The 21122-nt window shown below is 46.6% G+C and overlaps 1 protein-coding gene and 1 long non-coding RNA gene across 4 annotated transcripts in view; both read right to left on the bottom strand.

Annotated features, from left to right (window-relative positions):
• Positions 1 to 20920, bottom strand: part of LOC140409254 (DDRGK domain-containing protein 1-like) — a 151337-nt gene extending 130417 nt beyond the window's left edge. For 2 of the 3 annotated variants that reach the window (XM_072497593.1, XM_072497591.1), the window contains exon 1: positions 20765 to 20920. In XM_072497593.1, coding sequence (XP_072353694.1) covers positions 20765 to 20852 — 88 coding nt within the window. In that variant the 5' untranslated portion in view covers positions 20853 to 20920. The remainder of the gene's footprint in view (positions 1 to 20764) is intronic. The other variant, XM_072497592.1, reaches the window with a different exon arrangement.
• On the bottom strand, positions 728 to 13070 carry LOC140409256 (uncharacterized). The gene is made up of 3 exons (XR_011940312.1): positions 12083 to 13070; positions 11275 to 11402; positions 728 to 4113 (listed from the first exon to the last, which is right to left on the bottom strand). It is a non-coding gene; the product is annotated as an uncharacterized lncRNA (long non-coding RNA).
• Positions 20921 to 21122: the final 202 nt, after the last annotated feature.

The following is a 21122-nucleotide window of genomic DNA, read 5'->3' as shown; positions in this document are numbered from 1 at the left end:
CTCCTCCATCATCCCCAACTCCTCATCCCCTTCCCATGCAATCGCATAAGGTGCAACAGCCGCCTTTTAGCTCCTCCTCCTCCTAACACTTCTTTCAGGTTAGACAGCATTTCACATGTACCATCTTCAATTTGGTCAACTGTATTCACTGCTCCCAAGCATTGGGGAGAATAAATGCAGACTGGGTGACTGCTTTGCGCAACACCTTCTCTCAGTCCGCAAGCACGATCCCAACCTCCCCATTGCTTGGCATTTCAACTCACCATCTTGCTCTCCTGCCCTGCTGCAATGTTACAGTGAAGCCCAAGCAAACTGGAGGAACAACACCTCATCTTCTGATTAGGAATATTACAGCCTTCTGGACTCAACAGTGAGTAAAACAAGTTTAGACTGAACTTTCCTGTCCATCTTGAAGCCTTGTCCCAACACAATGCCCCCTCCCCCACAGGGCAATCTGTCACTTGTTCTTCAGTTTTGCTTTCAGAGAACACTGATCTTTGTTTTCCTATTTCGCTATCTTAACTCTATGACACCATCAACACATTCTATAGTCCTCAACACTGCTATTAACACTTACTTTGTCTTGTGCGCTAAACATCTTTGTGCAATCTCTCATAACTCCCAACAATCACTGACCTTCTACTTAGCTCCATCGTCCTCTTTAGCTCTGAGGAGGAGTCATACCAATGACAAAATACAAATTTCTTTACCCGTCAGTCTGGCCTCAATAAAAGTCGAGATGGATTTGCAGGTACAGCATTAGTTATTTTATTTGGCTTGCAAGCCTGATTCATTTCACAGAGGCATAAGACACATCCAGTCTCCTACACCCCGGAAAGCGAATGAACAAAGAGACAAAGGGATTTCTGCAAATCAATTCAAATGGTATCAAGTTTCACATACACGATTCCCATAGGTCATCCTATACCCCTCCTGACCTGGTCATACATTCTGATTGGCTCACTTCCAATCCCTTCCTCTGGCCCCTATTACCCAGCATCCTTTTCTCCTCCTTTGGTGGACACACCTCCTCCTTGCTTTGCCATGCGGTCTGAAATCCTTTGTCTGTGAACTCACCAGAATGAGACTGGCCTATCTCTACATTACAGTAACTAATATCTCTAAAGTAACTATTTTATATCACATTCGTCATTCCCTCCTTTTATCATTCCATGATTACCGAACTATCCAATCCATAGCTACGGTCCCTCATCTAAAAAGATCCGTCACTGCATTTCCAATTCCTGGCGTAGCCCCCCTTCATCTGCTGCACCCTCATGGATTTTGACAGCCAAGATTTTAGGGGCGTTGATCTGTTCCAGTGTACCCCGCATTCTACCCATCACACATTTAAGGACGGCTCGGCCCACAAAGATGCAGCCAATAGCCACTGCTAAATACATGGCCATATTTATCAACCAGTCCTTCCAACCTCCAAATCCCCAGTTACCCCAAGAGCCAGGATCCTGCATTCCATCCAGGTGATCCCATATGTGACCCATAAATTTAGTGATGTTAGCGGTCAAGTCCTGAACTCCCATGATACACTTGCCCTGTACTATGGCGCATACCCCACCCTCACGGGCCAGAAGATAGTCAAGAGCCTACCGGTTCTGCATTGCAAACAACCGCAGCTGAGACAATTCCTTGGTTATTGCCCCGAGGGCTCCCAAGGTTTCATTTCCCAAGATGGTAAGGCCACAAATAAAATAATTCCTATCGCTGACAGCCAAGGAACCCCCACACCTCCCAGTGTCAAGACGCTCCGAATTCCGCACCGGGCTGAGGGGCCCCAGTTGGGTGCGAGAATCTGAGGTTTTGTCCAGTTCTCGCAGAATTCAGCTGAGACTGCCCGGCATGCTAACTGATTATGCAGCATCCACGCCGAGGGGCAGGGGACTGTGGTAGGGATTAGAGTCCCAATAGCAATTTGGCGGGGAAATGGGGGTGACAAAACATTAGTTGCTGTACCATTTTTTTTTTTTTTAAGTAGTGGCCTTGTTCCGTGTACAGGTGAGCATCAGAATCAGTATATCGGTTGCGTTGGGATTCCCTAGTAGCCCAGTTTATCCAGCTTTGGAACGCCCATTCAGGCCGCCTAGCAATGCGGAAAGCCCTAGTCCCAACAGTGATATGAGAAACATTCGCCCAACCACAAAGGAGCTGGAGGCCGGCGTTCAATAGAACGCCAGTGGTGTTGTAACAAACGCATTGGCCAGACGCCTGGGTGATATGACACCTCCTGTCCGTACAGGTGGGGAACAGACATGTTATATTCGTTTCCACCTCTACCAGCAAACAGTCGTATCCTTCACTGCTGAAACAATTCTCGTACGACCGGGAATCCTTATTGGGAGCGAAGTGGCTAGGTATGTACGCCCTCCACCGTGGCAGCCTATCATACTGTGAGTGGGGATTATCCCGAGGATGGGGAAGGCAAATAACCGGTGGTGCTGAACCCGGATCGTAAGGAAGAGTGACTTGCTCGGGCGGTGGCTCGGAACGCTGACAATGAACCACCGTTTGGGGAGTGCCCCAAAGTGGTGAAACAGAAAATAACCTAGACACCACTGCTGGGTTCGGGTAGCAGACAACCCATCCGTGGCCATACAAGCGGTGGTAAATCTGGTAGAAGAGATTCATACTACCCGTGTTTTCCTCAGTGTGGCCTTTAACTAAATAAAGTGTATCTCCTGATAACCTACGTTCTAGCTGTACTCCCCTTCTCACACGCTCCGTCCTCCTTCTAGTCCCCCTCTCTCTCACAACCTCTTCCTACCTTCTCCTGACGGTCTGATGTTACCTTTATTGCACCAATCTTAACACATCCAAAATCAAATTTACATGTACTCCAAAAACAAGGCAATGTCCATATAATATTTCCTTCCCATCGCCGGGACCGGTGCAATTGCTTCATGAGTCCTGCATTTTCCTTGAATTTGGTGACCTTCCATGAGTCGATACTATGTCCTCATATATGGGGGCAGCGAAGAACATCACCTTTGCATAACTGAAATGTCCTTGTAGCTTGGTTCGGGTTACAAATGTAGATAATATTTCCCTTTTCCATGTCCGTCGCCAATAACACTCCAAGCAAGGTGAGGCCGAATATCACACAGACGGTGTGTAGCCACCCCATCATGCTCCACACCTGTAAAATAGCACTGGGGAAGGGAGGCAGGTTAATCTGTCCAAGAAAATGAGGCCCGTTATCAGAACTCAACTGAGCTGGTATACTGTACCGGGGAATGATTTCCCGCATCAGAACTTTAACCACAGTAGCAGCTTTATTATCGGTAGTCGGATACGCCTCAACCCATCTGCTGAACCCATCCACAATGACCAAAACATATTTATAACATTGACATCTTTCCAACTCAAGGTAATCCATTTGTAGCGTCTCAAAGGGACCACTGGGCAACGGGGTTTGCCCCATCCCACAAGGGATACCTTTGCCGGTGTTATATTGCTGACAAATCAAACACCGATTACTGATACTCTGGGCCAACCCCTGCATTTCAGGGTGCCACCAAGTGTCCAGCAACAAATCACTAGTCCCTCGAGCCCCACAATGAGTTGCAAAGTGTACACATTCAGTGACCCATAAAGCCAGTACAACAGCTCTCGGATTAATTTGTCCATAGACGGGGCTGCAGTCGAATGTTAATCGTTTCAGGGACCTCAAAATATTTTATGGCAGTGCCATCTGGCGTGACTTGAAGTGCGTACTCTGTTGGATCTGAATGATCCACTGCCCTCCTTACCAAAGGCCCCAAATCCCTGGCATGGTACTGGTCGTGGACCTGACGTGTAATATGAGGGCTTACCGAAGCTGACTGTGGCCATAAATGTGGTGGTATTGTAACAAAATCGGCTGTACCTTCTTTTCCCGTGACTGTGGCTGTAACTTTGACTGGCCATTCGGTCCCAATTAATGGCCGGTATTTGTCCTCCAACTCCCTGTTTTGTCCGTTTCTGTCATAGGCCAGGGTAACGTGATGCAGTGAATGTTCAATGTCTGACGTCCACCACTGAGGTGATAGAAATATAGCACTGTTGTCTCATCCTCCATGATTTAACCGTTACTCCCTCGTCTCCGCACTCTAGCTGTAGCTGGAAGATACACAGTAAATCTCGGGCCAACAAGTTACAGTCCAATCCAGTAGTCACTACAAACTGATGATCTGCAGACTTATTCTCATAAGTGACTGTCACAGGGTCAGAGATAGGATACTCACACACCTGTCCTTGGAACCCCGACAAATGCTGGGTGTGGTCAGATAGTGGTAGGCCAAGTTCTGATTGTACAGAAGACATGGCTGCTCCAGTGACGATTACAAATGGGTGATGTTCATCTCCTATCTGCAGAGAGATAATAGGTTCCCTGTCCGATTGGATAGTCCTTATGACTAAATTAGCTAGTCAATCCTGTGTTGGGAAAGGGTTTGCCTGGGAGAAGTCAGTGTATCTCGTCTGTCCTCCCCTTGGTGGGTACCCCCTCCTTCTGCTGCCTGTCTTTTAAAGGGGCATTCCTGTTGCCAGTGATCTGCACGGCCGCAATTAAAACATGCATTGCTCCCTCTATATCTGCCCCGTCCACTTCTCCCAGTAGATCAATGGCCCCTCAGAGGGGGCGGCGGTTGTAAAGCTGTTGGTGCATACGGTAGGCCATAAAAAGGAGCTGAGGGTCCCTTTGGGTGGGTTTGATATCCTCCCCCTCGCTGATCCACTCACCCAAAGTCACAATATTGGGGCTCCAGCTGGTAAGCTACCGTTTCTGCCGCTTGTTGGGGTCGCAGACCATCCTTTTTCATTACATACTCAGTCTTAATCTTTGTAACTGAGCCTCCTTCCTGGCCTACACCCTCCTTCCAATATAATCTGACTGCCCTTGCCATCTGGGAAGGGTCGTTCTCTGTCCAATTCATGTTATTACATTTCACAGCAGTAGCCTCGGAAGGTGGTAGGCAATGCATTAACATGGCACAATATTGAGGGGAATTCTGACCATTTTGATATGTCTGTCCTTTAAAAGCACTTGTCTTTGCAGGGGCAGGCCAGTCGATTTCGGCGGGAGTGGTTGTTGGCTGCTTAGTTAATTTCAGCAGGAGCTGAGAATTTTTCTTTTTTTTTTAAATTAGTGTTTTAGGCGGGAACAGGAAGTCGACCCGCGGACGTCTGGGAAGACCCTCACCAATAAATTCTGGTGGAGAGGAAACCCGAGACACTACACGTGTAGTGTCTCCCACCCGCCCTCCTCCTCTAACCTAATAATAAAACCCATTGGTCTGAGGTAAGTACCATATTTTATTATATTATTATTATTTTTTATAAAAAATTTAATTTAGTTGTTAGCCAGATCTTGGTAGAAAGTTAGAGGAATGGCAGGGAAGGGAGTGCAATGTTCCTCCTGCAGGATGTTTGAGGTGAGGGATGCAGTTAGTGTCCCTGCTGATTTTACCTGCAGGAAGTGCTGCCATCTCCAGCTCCTCCAAGACCGAGTTAGGGAACTGGAGCTGGAGTCGGAAGAACTTCGGATCATTCGGGAGGCAGAAGGGGTCATAGATAGCAGCTTCAGGGAATTAGTTACACCAAAGATTGGAGATAGGTGGGTAACTGTAAGAGGGACTGGGAAAAAGCAGTCAGTGCAGGGATCCCCTGCGGTCGTTCCCCTGAGAAACAAGTATACCGCTTTGGATACTTGTGGGGGGGGGGACTTACCAGGGGTAAGCCATGGGGTACGGGCCTCTGGCACGGAGTCTGTCCCTGTTGCTCAGAAGGGAAGGGGGAGAGGAGCAGAGCATTAGTAATTGGGGACTCTATAGTCAGGGGCACAGATAGGAGATTTTGTGGGAGCGTGAGAGACTCACGTTTGGTATGTTGCCTCCCAGGTGCAAGGGTACGTGATGTCTCGGATCGTGTTTTCCGGGTCCTTAGGGGGGAGGGGGAGCAGCCCCAAGTCATGGTCCACATTGGCACTAACGACATAGGTAGGAAAGGGGACAAGGATGTCAGGCAGGCTTTCAGGGAGCTAGGATGGAAGCTCAGAACTAGAACAAACAGAGTTGTTATCTCTGGGTTGTTGCCCGTGCCACGTGATAGTGAGATGAGGAATAGGGAGAGAGAGCATGTAAACACGTGGCTTCAGGGATGGTGCAGGCAGGAGGGATTCAGATTTCTGGATAACTGGGGCTCTTTCTGGGGAAGGTGGGACCTCTACAGACAGGATGGTCTACATCTGAACCTGAGGGGCACAAATATCCTGGGAGGGAGATTTGTTAGTGCTCTTTGGGGGGGTTTAAACTAATGCAGCAGGGGCATGAGAACCTGGATTGTAGTTTTAGGGTAAGGGAGAATGAGAGTATAGAGGTCAGGAGCACAGATTTGATGTCGCAGGAGGGGGCCAGTGTTCAGGTAGGTGGTTTGAAGTGTGTCTACTTCAATGCCAGGAGTATACGAAACAAGGTAGGGGAACTGGCAGCATGGGTTGGTACCTGGGACTTCGATGTTGTGGCCATTTCGGAGACATGGATAGAGCAGGGACAGGAATGGATGTTGCAGGTTCCGGGGTTTAGGTGTTTTAGTAAGCTCAGAGAAGGAGGCAAAAGAGGGGGAGGTGTGGCGCTGCTAGTCAAGAGCAGTATTACGGTGGCGGAGAGGATGCTAGATGGGGACTCTTCTTCCGAGGTAGTATGGGCTGAAGTTAGAAACAGGAAAGGAGAGGTCACCCTGTTGGGAGTTTTTTATAGGTCTCCTAATAGTTCTAGGGATGTAGAGGAAAGGATGGCGAAGATGATTCTGGATAAGAGCGAAAGTAACAGGGTAGTTATTATGGGAGACTTTAACTTTCCAAATATTGACTGGAAAAGATATAGTTCGAGTACAATAGATGGGTCGTTTTTTGTACAGTGTGTGCAGGAGGGTTTCCTGAAACAATATGTTGACAGGCCAACAAGAGGCGAGGCCACGTTGGATTTGGTTTTGGGTAATGAACCAGGCCAGGTGTTGGATTTGGAGGTAGGAGAGCACTTTGGGGACAGTGACCACAATTCGGTGACGTTTACGTTAATGATGGAAAGGGATAAGTATACACCGCAGGGCAAGAGTTATAGCTGGGGGAAGGGCAATTATGATGCCATTAGACGTGACTTGGGGGGGGATAAGGTGGAGAAGTAGGCTGCAAGTGTTGGGCACACTGGATAAGTGGGGCTTGTTCAAGGATCAGCTACTGCGTGTTCTTGATAAGTATGTACCGGTCAGACAGGGAGGAAGGCGTCGAGCGAGGGAACCGTGGTTTACCAAGGAAGTGGAATCTCTTGTTAAGAGGAAGAAGGAGGCCTATGTGAAGATGAGGTGTGAAGTTTCGGTTGGGGCGATGGATAGTTACAAGGTAGCGAGGAAGGATCTAAAGAGAGAGCTAAGACGAGCAAGGAGGGGACATGAGAAGTATTTGGCAGGAAGGATCAAGGAAAACCCAAAAGCTTTCTATAGGTATGTCAGGAATAAGCGAATGACTAGGGAAAGAGTAGGACCAGTCAAGGACAGGGGTGGGAAATTGTGTGTGGAGTCTGAAGAGATAGGCGAGATACTAAATGAATATTTTTCTTCAGTATTCACTCAGGAAAAAGATAATGTGGAGGAGAATGCTGAGCCCCAGGCTAATAGAATAGATGGCATTGAGGTACGTAGGGAAGAGGTGTTGGCAATTCTGGACAGGCTGAAAATAGATAAGTCCCCGGGACCTGATGGGATTTATCCTAGGATTCTCTGGGAGGCCAGGGAAGAGATTGCTGGACCATTGGCTTTGATTTTTATGTCATCATTGGCTACAGGAATAGTGCCAGAGGACTGGAGGACAGCAAATGTGGTCCCTTTGTTCAAAAAGGGGAGCAGAGACAACCCCGGCAACTATAGACCGGTGAGCCTCACGTCTGTAGTGGGTAAAGTCTTGGAGGGGATTATAAGAGACAAGATTTATAATCATCTAGATAGGAATAATATGATCAGGGATAGTCAGCATGGCTTTGTGAAGGGTAGGTCATGCCTCACAAACCTTATTGAGTTCTTTGAGAAGGTGACTGAACAGGTAGACGAGGGTAGAGCAGTTGATGTGGTGTATATGGATTTCAGCAAAGCGTTTGATAAGGTTCCCCACGGTAGGCTATTGCAAAAAATACGGAGGCTGGGGATTGAGGGTGATTTAGAGATGTGGATCAGAAATTGGCTAGCTGAAAGAAGACAGAGGGTGGTGGTTGATGGGAAATGTTCAGAATGGAGTACAGTCACAAGTGGAGTACCACAAGGATCTGTTCTGGGGCCGTTGCTGTTTGTCATTTTTATCAATGACCTAGAGGAAGGCGCAGAAGGGTGGGTGAGTAAATTTGCAGACGATACTAAAGTCGGTGGTGTTGTCGATAGTGTGGAAGGATGTAGCAGGTTACAGAGGGATATAGATAAGCTGCAGAGCTGGGCTGAGAGGTGGCAAATGGAGTTTAATGTAGAGAAGTGTGAGGTGATTCACTTTGGAAGGAATAACAGGAATGCGGAATATTTGGCTAATGGTAAAGTTCTTGAAAGTGTGGATGAGCAGAGGGATCTAGGTGTCCATGTACATAGATCCCTGAAAGTTGCCACCCAGGTTGATAGGGTTGTGAAGAAGGCCTATGGAGTGTTGGCCTTTATTGGTAGAGGGATTGAGTTCCGGAGTCGGGAGGTCATGTTGCAGCTGTACAGAACTCTGATACGGCCGCATTTGGAGTATTGCGTACAGTTCTGGTCACCGCATTATAGGAAGGACGTGGAGGCTTTGGAGCGGGTGCAGAGGAGATTTACCAGGATGTTGCCTGGTATGGAGGGAAAATCTTATGAGGAAAGGCTGATGGACTTGAGGTTATGGCTTATTTCCAATGTGACTGCATATCCCTCAGAAACAACGGATTCTGATAGTTGGTTGAAACCATGTTGCTAATTTTCTCTCAATTCCGCAGTGCTCTTTGAAAAGAACTATTTTCTAATGATCGGAATTTTTTGGTATCTTTTAGTACTTTGTTTTTCTTTTCACCTTAACGGGGGCATCACGTTAACTGTATAAGTTAACTTTGTTACATAAACCAGAGAAAATTGAGGGGGTATATAAATGCACAATTTTGTTAGAGCATGATGGTGGGTAATTGTTTGTAGTACAATGAAAACCAAAAAAGTCTATTTCAATGTTTTTGTAAATTCTAAGCAGTTTAATAGGCCCCAGACAATTCACTGAATCCTGATGCTACAGTTACCCCAATCAAATAGTAAACGTTTTGAATAACATGTGTTCTTGTGCTGCAGAACTTGTGTACAGCAAGGTAATTGAATTGAGTTGATAATTGATTACAATGTTGCATTTTTGTTCCGGTTATAAAGGAACTTTTGCATTTCATGTTGATTGTATTATACCAAACTTATCAGTAAAACAATTACAATCAACAAAATGGTAGCCCCATTTTGAATAAATATCACAAAATTGGAGTATTGCGTACAGTTCTGGTCACCGCATTATAGGAAGGACGTGGAGGCTTTGGAGCGGGTGCAGAGGAGATTTACCAGGATGTTGCCTGGTATGGAGGGAAAATCTTATGAGGAAAGGCTGATGGACTTGAGGTTGTTTTCGTTGGAGAGAAGAAGGTTAAGAGGAGACTTAATAGAGACATACAAAATGATCAGGGGGTTGGATAGGGTGGACAGTGAGAGCCTTCTCCCGCGGATGGATATGGCTGGCACGAGGGGACATAGCTTTAAACTGAGGGGTAATAGATATAGGACAGAGGTCAGAGGTAGGTTCTTTACGCAAAGAGTAGTGAGGCCGTGGAATGCCCTACATGCTACAGTAGTGAAATCGCCAACATTGAGGGCATTTAAAAGTTTATTGGATAAACATATGGATGATAATGGCATAGTGTAGGTTAGATGGCTTTTGTTTCGGTGCAACATCGTGGGCCGAAGGGCCTGTACTGCGCTGTATTGTTCTATGTTCTATGATATGGCAAGTCGCCTGACTGCACACGGTAGATTTCATTAAAACGTTCCAGAAATTCCTCTGGCTCTTCAATCTTCTTAGGTTTTAGGTCTAAGATAGCAGAAATATTTATGGGCTTTTGAAATGTGCTATTCAACGCATTCAGGATTTGTGTCCCTCTATCGTAGTCTAACGCATGGGCTTGCTGAAGTGCGGCGTGGCTAGCATAATTCAGGTGATTGGTATCTTCCTAATCGGCAACTGTCTCCGAGTCTCACCAGGGGGCACTCTAGCTATTTCCTCTGGTTCTTCCAAGACTTCAACGTCCCTCTCTGTCACTAGAGGGAGTTCTTTCTCTTTCAATCCTGGCATCTCCCTTTGTTCTCGAAATTTGCGGTTTCCCCTTGGTCTGAAGGGATTTAGGTGGTATGCTTAATTGTTTCTGGTTAGGATCAAGCCCTTCTCTCGCTGTCCGAGATCGGGTCCTCGAGCTAACTGGGCTTGCGGAACAGAGCTCCTCTTCCCCTACTGATCGTGAAGATGGTAAATCGGGACCCACGCTATCAACCAAAAGGGCTGGAGTTACTGGCATGATTGGAATCTGGGGAGCAGTGACTGGATATAAATTATTATACTCTGGTGGTTCTGGAACTAGTGTAGACAATGCTACAGGTGCAGTCGGAACTTTTACTGACATTTTTAAATCATCAAATTGATCATTTTCTATCAATTCAAGGCCAGCCATTGAACTACGTAGCCCATCTTTTGTTTGACCCGAGCCTTTCCTGTCTTTACTTGCGCATTTTTTTTTGAATGCACATTCCTTTTTCAAGACCTGTAATGTTGTTTTTTTTTACCCTGTTCACTAATTGGAATTCCCATTTTAAGGGCATTGTCCTGCCAACTTGATAACATGATCCTATCTCTTTCCTCTTGACAATATTGTCACCATAATCTAATTAACTCTTTAGCTTTCATACTTTGGCTCTTTCTTTTTTTTAAATTATATATATATATTTTTTTTTTTATTTGCTTATTTATAACCAATGGCAATTTTTTTTTTTTTGCTCCTTGGCAAAACGATTGAAAAGGTTCTAACAGTGTTCTTTTAAAACTTAAAATGTTTGAAAATTCAAAATTGAATTACTGCAACTTGCAAACTTAGCTCTGATCTCAACTCAGAACTAAATTTACGATTTGCTTAACACAAACTTGTATAACATTTACAACTTAATTAATTCTTTATCTTAACAATTTTTCTTTTAACAAGTTTTTCTTACATTCTCAAAAATGTTGGCTGCCATCAATGAGGGAGCAGTTAGCTGCGGTGATGTATACCAGAGCAAAGTCAACTGTCATCTCCAGATTTACACTTTTTAAAATGGTGTCAGAGATCTTCTTTAAGTTTCTATTAATTCACAAATAAAATGAGATAAACATTATTTCAAGTAAGTAAAACTTAAGATTCTGGCAATTTCAATCAATTGCTTTTGAAAATAATAACTTTTATCAAAGAGGTGGAGAAACCCACTGGTTTCCTTTAATTAATTCAAAACGTAACTTTGCTGGAGTTCACTGACTCAAAGGAAAGGTATCCGATTACACTACAGGCTGCTGCTGTTATCTCAAGGCCTGAGTGAGAAGCACTGTCTGTCGTCTTTAACTTTGGCTGCTGCTGTTAACCCTTTGAGAGACTTCTGCTTCAACCAACATGCAGCATCCAGCTCTATGGATGTTCTTTGTCTTGAAATTTATCCAAGCAATTCCCCACAATCTCAACTAGTCCTCAGAACTGCGCCCTTCGCCACCACAGTCCAAGGGTACAATTTTAGCTTAATCAACTATAGATTTAAAACACTCACACATGGAATTGAATCATCTGTTTTAGATGTCGCATCAACCCATAACCTAACCCAAGCCGAATCAGAACTCACACATGGAGTTGAACCATCTTCAGATTTAAAAACACTTATTTAACTGAACCCTCATCTGCCGAAGTCACATCAGTCGTCAACAACACAATTAACCCAAAACTGAACTATCAATTATGATATCCCATCAGTTTAATTTTCTGATCCCCAGACTGACCTTTGATTTCGTCGAGACGATCTTTCCGTACCAACCGCGAGTGACCAGACTAATCAGACGATATGAAGAGGGGAAAAAGCAATGCGCGGTCATTTTACAGCTATACATTGTGGGCCCCTTCTTCCCACTCTCCCTGTTCATAATCAGTCTAATTCTGATGGTCAGAACCGTCTTGAGAAATCCCGGGTTTCGGCACCAAATGACAAAATACAAATTTCTTTACCCGTCAGTCTGGCCTCAATAAAAGTCGAGATGGATTTGCAGGTACAGCATTAGTTATTTTATTTGGCTTGCAAGCCTGATTCATTTCACAGAGGCATAAGACACATCCAGTCTCCTACATCCCGGAAAGCGAATGAACAAAGAGACAAAGGGATTTCTGCAAATCAATTCAAATGGTATCAAGTTTCACATACACAATTCCCATAGGTCATCCTATACCCCTCCTGACCTGGTCATACATTCTGATTGGCTCACTTCCAATCCCTTCCTCTGGCCCCTATTACCCAGCATACTTTTCTCCTCCTTTGGTGGACACATCTCCTCCTTGCTTTGCCATGCGGTCTGAAATCCTTTGTCTGTGAACTCACCAGAATGAGACTGGCCTATCTCTACATTACAGTAACTAATATCTCTGAAGTAACTATTTTATATCACATTCGTCACCAACTGCTCTTTCCCTCTCTCTACAGATACTGCCAGATCCAATTTGTTTATCCAGCATTTTCTGTTTTTACCCCTAGTTCTACGTTCAAGAGAATACATCTATTTCAAATGCAACCTCTCAAGTTCCCTCAGCAGTCACTTATTCTTTAACTCCAGCAGATACAAGCCGAGTCTGTCCAATCTTTCCTCATAATACAACCAGCCCATTCCTGGTATTGGTTTAGCAAACCTTCTCTGAACTATGTTCCTAAGGACAACACGGTAGCACAGTGGTTAGCACAGTTGCTTCACAGCACCAGGGTCCCAGATTCAATTCCCAGCTTGGGTCACTGTCTGTGCGGAGTCTGCACGTTCTCCCTGTGTGGGTTTCCTCTGGGTGCTCCAGTTTCCTCCCACAAGTCCCGAAAGACGTGCTGTTAGGTAATTTGGACATTCTGAATGCTCCCTCTGTGTACCCGAGCAGGCGCCGAAGTGTGGCGACTAGAGGCTTTTCACAGTAACTTCACTGCAGTGTTACTGTAAGTCTATTTGTGACAATAAAGATTATTAATTCCACAAGTCAGTTATAATAGTGCGCATCATTACACCCAGTAGTGAATACCTTTCGAGTTTTAATTCAAGCTAAGTGCATGACTTCAAGTTTGAATTCAGATACTTTAGGGAGTGTTGTCACCATAAGGACTGCAGCAGTTTAAATTGAAATTGAAGCTGAAAATCCACCACTCAAGACAACCCAGGGAACAACACCAAGTGCAGCCTTGACAGCAATACCCAAATCTCACAAAGAAAATAAACACATCTGCCTGGTCGATTCATATATACACAGTCCATTACAAAATTACCGCCACATCACATTTTCAGATCATAACTTGAATAAATTTGTTTTTTCCTTTATAGTTACTCCCTCGTACACTTCAGTCATGAGCTGATGAGAGGAGCAGGTAGATTCCCAGATGATTTATATACCAATACTCCAACTTGTAGGAGATGCACAAACACCACAGATGAAAGATTTTTCTTCTGTGTGCGCTCAAGATTTTCTCCAACTACAAGTCACATCCAGAAGATCTTCATTATTTATAATTTTGAAATTTCAGGCTTAATGCGAGTACTGCTGCAATAGTCGTTGCAATAGTGATGGGCAACTAAGACACTGGAGGAGGTGGCTTCACAATTATCCCCATGTTCACTGATGGGGGAGCCTAGAACACCAGTATTTGCAGACATCTTCAGACAGAAGTGTCAATTGGATGATCCATCTTGACCTCCTCCAGAGGTCCCAACATCACAGATGCCAGTCTTTAGCCAATTCAATGCACTCGACGTGACACCAAGAAATGGCTGAACACAATGGATGCTGGAAAGGCTACAGGCCCCGACAACATTCCAGCAATAGTTCTGAAGACACATGCTCCTTAACTAGCCACACCCTTATCAAAACGATTTCAGTCCAGTTACGACAGTGGCATCTACCCAGCAATGGGGAAATTAGTCCAGGTATGTCCTGTACACAAAAAGCCAGTCAAATCCAACCCAGCCAATTACTTCCAGTAATGATGGAAAGTATCGTTGACAGTGCAATCAAGTAGCATTATTCAGCAATAACCACCTTACTGATCCTTAGTTTGGGTCCCGCCAGGGCCATTCAGCTCCTGACCTCATTACAGCTGGGGTTTCTAAACATGGACAAAAAAGCTGAACTCCAGAGATGAGGTGAGAATGACTGCTCTTGACCAAATGTGCAAAAAAGCTGAACTCCAGAGATTGGATTGGATTGGATTAGTTTATTGTCACGTGTACCAAGGTACAGTGAAAAGTATTTTTCTGCGAGCAGCTCAACAGATCATTAAGTACATGAGAAGAAAAGGGAATAAAAGAAAATACATAATAGGGCAACACTCCATATACAATGTAACTACATAAGCACTGGCATCGGGCAAAGCATACAGGGTGTAGTGTTAATGAAGTCAGTCCATAAGAGGGTCATTTAGGTGACAGTGTGGAAAAAACTGTTTTTGAGTCTGTCGTGCGTGTTCTCAGACTTCTGTATCTCCTGCCCGATGGAAGAAGTTGGAAGATTGAGTAAGCCGGGTGGGAGGGGTCTTTGATTATGCTGCCCACTTTCCCCAGGCAGCGGGAGGTGTAGATGGAGTCAATGGATGGGAGGCAGGTTCGTGTGATGGACTGGGCGGTGTTCACGACTCTCTGAAGTTTCTTGCGGTCCTGGGCCGAGCATTTGCCATACCAGGCTGCGATTCAGCCTGATCGGATGCTTTCTATGGTGCACTGTAAAAGTTGGTAAGAGTCAATGTGGACATGCTGAATTTCCTTAGTTTCCTGAGGAAGTACAGGCGCTGTTGTGCTTTCTTGGTAGTAGCGTCGACGTGGGTGGACCAGGACAGATTTTTGGAGATGTGCACCCCTAGGAATTTGAAACTGCTAACCATCTCCACCTCGGCCCCGTTGATACTGACAGCACTTTGCTTCCTGAAGTCAATTACCAGCTCTTTAGTTTTGCTGGCATTGAGGGAGAGATTGTTGTCGCTACACCACTCCACTAGGTTCTCTATCTCCCTCCTGTATTTGGACTCATCGTTATTCGAGATCCGGCCCACTATGGTCGTATCGTCAGCAAACTTGTAGATGGAGTTGGAACCACGTTTTGCAACGCAGTTGTGTGTGTACAGGGAGTAGAGTAGGGGGCTAAGATGAGGTGAGAATGACTGCCCTTGACCAAATGTGGCATCAAAGAGCCCTGTGAAAACTGATTTCAATTTCTCCACTGGGTGCAGTCATATCTAGCACAAAAGGAATATAGTTGTGCTTGTTGGAGGTCAACCATCTCAGTCCCATGATTTCACTGCAGGGGCTGTTCAGGATAGTGTCCTAGGCCCAATAATCTTCAGCTGCTTCATCATTGACCTTTCTTCCATCATAAGATAAGTGGGGATGTTTGCAGGTGACTGCACAATGTTCAGCACCATTCGTGACTCAATACTGAATTATGTTCATATGCAGCAAGACATGAACAATAATAATAATCTTTATTATTGTCACAAGGAGGCTTACATTAACAATGCAATAAAGTTAGTGTGAAAATCCCAGAGTCGTCACACTCCAGCACTGTTTGGGTACACTGAGGGAGAATTCAGAGTGTCCAAATTACCTAACGCGCATGTCTTTCGGGAGTTGTGGGAGGAAACTGGAGCTCCCGGAAGAAACCCACGCAGACACGGGGAGAACGTGTAGACTCCACACAGACAGTGACCCGAGACGGGAATCGAACCCGAGACCCTGGTTCTGTGAAGCAACAGTGCTAACCACTGTGCTACATGCCCCCCAGTCATGGGCTGACAAGTGGAAAATAACATTTGTGCCACACAAGTGTCACGCAATGGCCATCTCCAACAATAGAGAATCTACGGTAGCATTGTGGATAGCACAATTGCTTCACAGCTCCAGGATCCCAGGTTCGATTCCGGCTTGGGTCACTGTCTGTGCGGAGTCTGCACATCCTCCCAGTGTGCTCCGGTTTCCTCCCATAGTCCAAAGATGTGCAGGTTAGGTGGATTGGCCATGATAAATTGCCCTTAGTGTCCAAAATTGCCCTTAGTGTTGGGTGGGATTACTGGGTTATGGGGATAGGGTGGAGGTGTGGACCTTGGGTAGGGTGCTCTTTCCAAGAGCCGGCGCAGACTCGATGGGTCGAATGGCCTCCTTTTGCACTGTAAATTCTATGAAATAACTATCTCCACTTGACGTTCACTTTACTGTGCACAGTTTTGCTCTCCTTACTTGAGAAAGGATGTACTGGCACTGGAGGGGGTACAGAGGAGATTCACTAGGTTGATTCCAGAGTTGAGAGGATTAGCTTATGAGGAGAGACTAAGCAGACTGGGACTATACTCACTGGAATTTAGAAGAATGAGGGGGAATCTTATAGAAACATATAAAGTTATGAAGGGAGTAGATAGGATAGAAGCAGGGATGTTGTTTCCACTGGTGGGTAAATCTAGAACTAGAGGGCATAGTCTGAAAGTAAGGGAGGGCAGATTTAGGACTGAGTTGAGGAGGAACTTCTTCACCCAAAGGGTCGTGAATCTGTGGACTTCCCTGATTAGTGAAGCAGTCGAGGCTACCTCGTTAAATGCTTTAAAGGCAAAGATAGATAAATTTTTGAACAGTAAAGAAATAAAAGGTGAGGGTGAACGGGCGGGTAAGTCGAGCTGCGTCCACAAAAAGATCGGCCATGATCTTATTGAATAGCGGAGCAGACTCGAGGGGCGGCCAGATGGCCTGTTCCTGCTCCTGGTTCTTATGTTCAATGGCATTACCATTACTGAATCCCACATTATCAATGTCCTGGGGCTTACCATTGACATAATAATAATAATCTTTATTATTGTCACAAGTCGGCTTACATTAACACTGCAATGAAGTTACTGTGAAAATCTCCCAGTCACACTCCGGCGCCTGTTCGGGTACACAGAGGGAGAATTCAGAACGGCCAAATTCACCTAACAAGCACGTTTTCCAGGGCTTGTGGGAGGAAACCGGAGCACCGGGAGGAAAGCCACGCAGACACAGGGAGAACATGCAGACTCCGCACAGTGACCCAAGCAGGGATCGAACCCAGGACCCTGGCGCTATGAAGCAACAATGCTAAACACATGCAGCCCAGAAATACAGCCATATAAATACGGTGGCTACAAAAGCGTGTCCAAGGTTGGGATCTCTGCAGAGAGTAACTCACCTCCTAACTTGCCAATGTCTGGGATTTTCACAGTAACATCCACAAGACAAAAGTCAGGAGTGTGATGGAATACTCTCCATGTGCCTGGATGAATGTGATCCAACACCACAAACAAAAACTTGACATTGTGAAGGACAAAGGAGCCCGCTTGACTGGCATCTCATTTAACGCAATAAACATTCACTCCCTCCACCACACATGCAGTGGCAGCCTTTTCCACCATCTACAAAATGCACTGTAGCAACTCACCAAGGCACCTTTTACCAGCACCTTCCAAACTTGTGACCTCAACTACGTGGAAGGAACACCACAAGTTCCATCCTGATTTGGAAAAAAACACCATTTCTTCACTATTACTTGGTCAAAACACTAGAACTCCCTCCCTAACAGCACTGCGGGTGTTCCTACCACCACATGGACTGCAGTGGGCCCTGACGTCCTCCAGATCCGATACAAGGGATTCATCGTTGGCATGCAGCATTAGGAGCTGCTGACGGATCCCGCGCCTTCCTTCCAGCGAGTCAAAGGGGGAGCCACGGTTCATGTCCGTGAGGATGAGGGTCCTCAACCGCACATGGCCGCGGGACCACACGCCATCCACGGACCAGGAAATACGGTAAGTATCCCCTTAGGGGATTTTCACAGTAACTTCATTGCAGCATTCATGCACGCTTACTTGTCACTAATAAAGATTATTGATGGGAGACTTTGAATCCCCCTTTCTGATACCTCCTTCGCCAGGCGAATGGAAAGCTGGTGGCGGAAGGAGTAGATGTGCCTGAGGAGGACGTCCTTCAGACCACGCGGGAGTGGTGCCACCTCTGATCGTACGTCCACAAGTAGTTGGAGTTGGGGGATGAGGAGCTCCAAAGAAAGGTAGGGCGGGACGTTCAATTTTTCCTTTATTCGTTCAGGGGACGTGGACGTCGCTGGCTCAGCCAGCATTTATTCCCCATCCCTGAGTACACTTAAGAGTCAACCACATTGCTGTGGGTCTGGAGTCATGTGTCGGCCAGGCCAGATAAGGATGGCTGATTTCCTTCCCTAAAAGGACATTAGTGAACCAGGTGGGGTTTTACAACAATTGACAATGGTGTCTTGGTCGTCATTGGACTTTTAATTCCAGATTTTTATTGAATTCAAATTCTACCAACTGCCCTGGTGGGATTCGAACCCAATTTCCCAGAGCATTACACTGGTCTCTGGATTACTAGTCCAGTGAAAATACCACCACATCACGGTCTCGCCAATAATAATCTTTCTTGTCACAAGTAGGCTTACGTTCACACTGCAATGAAGTTACTGTGAAAATCCCCAGTACCACATTCCGGCGCCTGTGGGAGGGAGAATTCAGAATGTTCAATTCACCTAATAAGCACGTCTTTCGGGGCATGTGGGAGGAAACCGGAGCACACGGAGGAAATCCACGCAGACACGGGGAGAACGTGCAGACTCCACACAGACAGTGACCCAAGCTGGAATCAAACCTGGGACCCTTGCGCTGTGAAAAAGAGGGTCCAGGTAAACAAGGTGGACCACCCACTCGGCCCTCAGAAAAAATACGACTTTGCCATACATGTGAGAGGCGGCCACAATGGCCTTGGGGCCGATGGACCCGGCCACTAAGCAAACGCAAACCTCTATGGTCATAGTGGGGTGTGCGTAACACTTAACCCCCAGCGTCCGGGTGAGCAGGGCTGTGGGAGCAGTGGAGGCCGAGGAGACCACCACCCCCACGTGTGACTTTTGAAGGCTATGCCACTGGCAGAGATGGAGTGGGCAATACGGCATACATGCCACACCCACACCGATGGGGACTTCGTTGTGTCAACAATTGTAAATAGTCGGGGGAGGGCTGAAGAGAAACGAGTAGGGGTGTTATAACATACTCCCCCTGGAGATCAAAGGAAAGCAGAGGAACAAGGAAAGGAAGGGGAAAGAAAGCAACGGTCACAGCAGGAGGAGGAGGATGGCAGAATAGGAGGGTCGAGCTCCATGGATGGCTGGTACCTGTAACGGGAGGCTCCTGTGCAGCTGGTGGGAGGATAGGGGAGCAAAAGTAAGGAAGGGCTCAGGAAACACACAGTCCACACCCCCAACGTGGGACGACCACACCAATGGAAAGCAGACATTGGTGTGCGAGGTCTGCAACCTGGAAAGGGGCTTAGCAAACACACCATCTACCAGATCCGCACGTCCACCTTGGTCAAGCACACCTGATGGAATAAGAAAGAAGCTTCATCCTCGCTGAAAGGCCGTTTTTGATGGGTGGGAGGACCGGGCCAGGCAGACCAGCAGCCCGGGAGGGTCCCAGAAAATAAGCAGTCCAGAGGGCTCAGCTCCCACCCTGGTCTTGATAGTCACCCTCTTCTCCTTCAACCCTGCTTTCTCCAGTTAGGCAGTCAGGTAAGCACCAAACAAACAGTGGGAACAGGCAGCAGATGGGCAGCAGCAGTGACAACAAAGAGAGAGAGTAGCGGTGGCCACTCGCCATGACAGCAACAACTCCAAAGACTGCACTGCGAGTGTCTGCTTTGCAATGGTCATGCAAAATTGCCCGTTGGTGTGCAAAAGGTTAGGGACAGGGCTGAGCCTAGAGGTGCGCTTTTAGAGGGTCGGTGCAGACTTGATGGGCCGAATGGTTTTCTGCCCTACAGGGATTCTATGTATACAACGTGCAACCAGGTTACAGTAAAAATCTTTCAACTAAAAGTACTGACTTAAATTAATTCAAACTGGGCTCACATTTACATCTTGATATGGGATTTAAAAAGAGAACAGCCGCAGCTGTGGGTGCACAAAATTCCCTGGAAAGGGTAAAAACTTATCCCCCGCCCCCCCCCCCCCCCCCCGGCTCAGGTGGGAAGGGAGCCTGACTGAATTTTTGACTTGTCCCTCCCCTAAAATTTGATTTAATAAGACACTCGCAAGTCGGGGCTTAAGGAAAGGAGCAGAGCGCCGAGGGCGAACAGCACAGGAGTCTCGGTGAGAAAATTAAAGTCAAAGCAAAATCCCAATTGGAAAAAGCCGTCCCCGGTCCTTGATGCTGGCGAGAGGGCGGCTTCTCCCATTGATTGACAGCCAGGCGGACCAGTGCCTGCCCGCCACGTCGCCGACAAGTCCCCCGTTACCCAATCGGGTGTGCAGAGGCGGGACCTCCGGTGGCTTAACCCAAGCGGCTCCGGATCAGCATGGGCCCCGCGCCCGCCTCAGATTCCAAACCGCACACCTGTTGTCACCAACAGTGGATGTCAGTCGCCTACCTTTCTGCGCCCGTCCTCTTATTCTCGACGCAAAGAAGATGAGGATCACCAGGATGGCAGCGGCCAGCACGTACAGCACCGGATCCATGTTTACCTCCGCCTGGCCCCGCCCCTGATGACATCGGGCCCCCACCGTCGGTACCACACCCGACGGGCGGGGGGGGGGGAGCCGGCAGAAAAACGCCTGGGTACACATCAGCCATTCCCATTAAACACGTTTTCAGAACCCCATTCCGGTATTTGCTTTTAAACCTGGAACAATTCATGCAATCCATGTCATTTGGTTCAGATTTCACCCGGTACGAATTTTATTCATTAAAAAAAACCCTCTGCGATCCAATGGTCCTCGGGTGTGCGA

This window comes from Scyliorhinus torazame, chromosome 3 (assembly GCF_047496885.1).
Source record: "Scyliorhinus torazame isolate Kashiwa2021f chromosome 3, sScyTor2.1, whole genome shotgun sequence".
NCBI classification, from domain to species: Eukaryota; Metazoa; Chordata; class Chondrichthyes; order Carcharhiniformes; family Scyliorhinidae; genus Scyliorhinus; species Scyliorhinus torazame.
This window is presented reverse-complemented; position numbering and strand designations above follow the sequence as displayed.